The sequence below is a fragment of the Condylura cristata genome, unplaced genomic scaffold (assembly GCF_000260355.1).
Source record: "Condylura cristata isolate star-nosed mole 26May11 unplaced genomic scaffold, ConCri1.0 scaffold00041, whole genome shotgun sequence".
Lineage (NCBI taxonomy): Eukaryota > Metazoa > Chordata > Mammalia > Eulipotyphla > Talpidae > Condylura > Condylura cristata.
Window position 1 is genome coordinate 6,571,410 of NW_004567142.1, and position 3,249 is coordinate 6,574,658.

Below are 3,249 nucleotides of genomic sequence, written 5' to 3' on the forward strand. Positions count from 1 at the left end.
CCACAGGCCTGCCTCCCCGCTCTTCTCTGAAGCTTGTTGAACGAGCAGGGGGGAGGGCCTGGGGGCGCCCCCAGATGCTGGGGTGAGCCTGGGGCCATGCTCGCACCTCGGGGGGGCCCCTGGGGCCTGAGCCGTGTCTTGTCCTCTCCCCACAGGCCTGCTGCTGCTGGTCAGCGTGGAGGTGTTCCGGCATTCCATAGAAGAGCTGCTGAGGAGGGTCACCCCCGAGGCCCCGCCGGCCCCGGCCCTGACCCACGAGTACTCCTGGTCTCTGGGCTGTGCTGTGGGGGCCGGCCTGGTGCTGCTGCTGGGGGGCGGCTGCTTTCTGCTGCTCGCCTTGCCTCCCTGGGGCGCACTCTGCCCCAAGCGGGAGCCCAGGGTCACCTAGAGCGGCCGCGGTGCTTCCGCTAAGCGCCTTCCGGAACCACCTTCCTTCTCCGTCGCCGCCCATGAGGTCTCGTGCCCCAATGTGGAGACACCCTGCTCCCTGCTCAGAGGGCCCCAGTTGCCTCCATGAGCCCTGCTCGCCTCCTGGCCCTTCCCCTCTGTAAATATGCTCTCGGTGGCTGAAAGTGGGTTGCTTGGTGGCCATGGAGGGGGAGGGACAGGAGGCTGGTTTTTACCAGCGAGGGCTCCCAGGACAGGCTGGCAAAGACCTGACGGTTAGACAGGGCGTGGGGGTGGGGCGGAGTTGGGGGCTTCAGGAGGCGGGTTGAGCCATCCCGGATCCAGGTGTCTGCACCTGGGGAGACGTCTCCATGGATCTGGAGTGGGGGACGTGGCGAGGGCCAGGGAGACTCTGGGCCTGACTTCACTGTGACCCCGCGTGGGATTAAAGGCTTGGAAATCCAGCAGCTTTGATTCGGAGTCCATTTGTGATGCGGGTGTCATTTTGAGGTAAAACAGAAGCCCATGAGGCGCGATAGGGCCAGCCCCAGGGGATGCGTCCAGGAACCCGTGGCGAGGGAGGGGCCGCCGCTCGGAGCGCGCACAGGCCCCGGCTGGCCCTGTCCCTCTGAAATATGTGCAGACATCTGACTCTGAGTATGATGACATCTGGAGATCAGATCTTTGGGGCAGCAATCGAGTGAGATCACCCGCTGGCTCCTGACCCAAAAGAGCAGGTGGCCACGTAAGGAGGGCACTTTGGCAGCCACAGCCGAGGCAGAGGCCCGGACACGTCGTCCACCCAGCCTCAGAGGCAGCCCTCCCAGCGACCCCTTGACCTCGGAGTCCAGCCTCCAGGGCTGTGGACGCCCCCCTGAGGTGCTTTGTCACGGCTGCCCAGACTTTGGTCCCTGGAAGCGGGGTCACTTTGGAACAAGAGAAGAGCTCAGGCTGCGGCAGTTTTTTGAAGAGCGATACTGAAAAGTACTCGAGGAGACTCTTGGTTGGAAGACGGACACGAGAGGAATTTTGAGGAAACTCAGAAGCTAGGAGAGCCACACAGAGAGCTTCTGTCATCTTCCAGAATGTGCTTGTCACCACGAACAGAGTGTGGGCAGAAGCTGGAAGGACAGTCCTCACAGCTGTGGGTGAACGGGGACCTTGTGCCAGGCGTCCAGCTTCCTCAGGGAAAAGGGCACCTCTCTCCTCTGGAGGCCGCAGGAGGACGGGTGCCCTCTGAGTGCGTTCTCGGTGGCAGTGAGTAGTAAGTAGAACATCCGTGTTCTCCTGATGAACTAACTCATGGACCATGGTAGTGCAAGATGATTGTCTCAGGGAACCCAAGAAGGTGAGGGGGTCTGTGACACAACTCTGTATTTTTGCAACTTTTCTGTAGAGCTGTTATTCTGAATAAAAAGCTTACTTAGGGCCCTCCCTGGTGGCGCGGCGGGTTAAAGTGCAGCACTAAGAAGCTAAAGCCACTGCAGCATGAGTTCGATTCCCGCCTGCCCCGGAGGTGACCACATGGCGCGGCAGACCTCTCCTGACCCGCCCGCTGCTCCCCTCAGCAGTGTACTTCGTCAATCGGCCTGTTCTGCTCCCCACTCTGTCTCTGGTGAAGCCTCTCACCACCCCTGTGCCTCTTGCCTGTACCCTAGTTCTGTGTGCATAAATAAATAAATCTTTAAAAAAAAAAAAAAAAGCTTACTTAAACCAGCAAACAAACCACCCCCAGAGATTTAGAAAATAAGCCTGGGCTTGATCTCTCCGGTAGCCTCCAGATCATCCGAAGACGCTTACTCCTTCACACTGCACTTCGTTTATCGTCCACTCTGTAGCCGAGGTCAGTTCCTGACTCTCACAGGGCCCCACGGGCACTCACTGTCTTGGCAGGGAGAAAAGCAGGTCAGGCCCAGTGATAGATGCCCAGACAGGAGTGGACAGAGCCCTGAGGCCAGTTTCTGGTGGGTGGGTGTGAGGCCTCCCCACACGAACAAGCCACCCCGGGATACCCGGAGCTGCCGTGGAGCTCAGTTCTGACACGTCTGCCCGGAGATGGCATCAGGTCCCAGGGTTCGGGGTTCTCCCTCCCAGGACCGCCCTCACTTCGAGAGCTGGACTCTGTGCTTCTCACCGACCAGCTGCAGATCAGACGCGCCATGGCCTCCTCCTTGGATAAATGTGCTCAAGCAATTCCCAGAACTTAGGAAACCTGTTTACTTACTATTTACTAGAGTGGGGAGAAGAGGAAATTTCCTACCTCTACCTCTCTGGCTTCTTGGACTGGGTCAGGCATCAAATTAACATCAGACGGGAGTGGGAGAACAGAGCAAATTTCAGGGCCTTCATCTGGAGAGTCTAAATGCCTGCCGAGTCCAAGGTAAATGGACAGAACCAGTGTGTTTGGCCAGAGCCGAGGAGGGGGAGAGAGACCCCGGGCCTCGAGGAGAGACAAGGAGGCGTCACAGCAAGAAGCCTCAGAAGCTCTGTGACTGTCTTGTCCTGCCCAGGACACAGGCTTCTTTGACGGGCAGGTTAGCTCTAGAGATACGTAGCCCTAAGCTGGGTCCGATCCCCAATTTTCATTCTTTTCAAAAAAGATTTATTTATGTATATAAGTTTGAGGTACGGGTCAGAGGTGTCGGAGGGTGAGAGGACTCCCCAGAGACAGAGTGGGGGGCAGAACAGGCGGATTGGCTGAAATCCGCTGCTGAGCGGAGCAGCGGGGGGACAGGAGAGACCTGCTGCGCCCTGTGGTCACTCCCTGGCCGGGGATGGAACTGTCCGCAGGGGCTGCGGCCAGGTTCACAGTGCCGAGACTCAGCCCTGCGCCACCAATTTTTACTCTTCTAGGAAGTGAAG

The 3,249-nt window shown here is 58.7% G+C and overlaps 1 protein-coding gene across 1 annotated transcript in view; it reads left to right on the forward strand.

Annotated features, from left to right (window-relative positions):
* Window positions 1-388, forward strand: part of CACNG6 (calcium channel, voltage-dependent, gamma subunit 6) — a 10,888-nt gene extending 10,500 nt beyond the window's left edge. Inside the window, exon 4 of the mRNA XM_004694306.1 lies at window positions 156-388. Coding sequence (XP_004694363.1) covers window positions 156-388 — 233 coding nt within the window. The remainder of the gene's footprint in view (window positions 1-155) is intronic.
* Window positions 389-3,249: the final 2,861 nt, after the last annotated feature.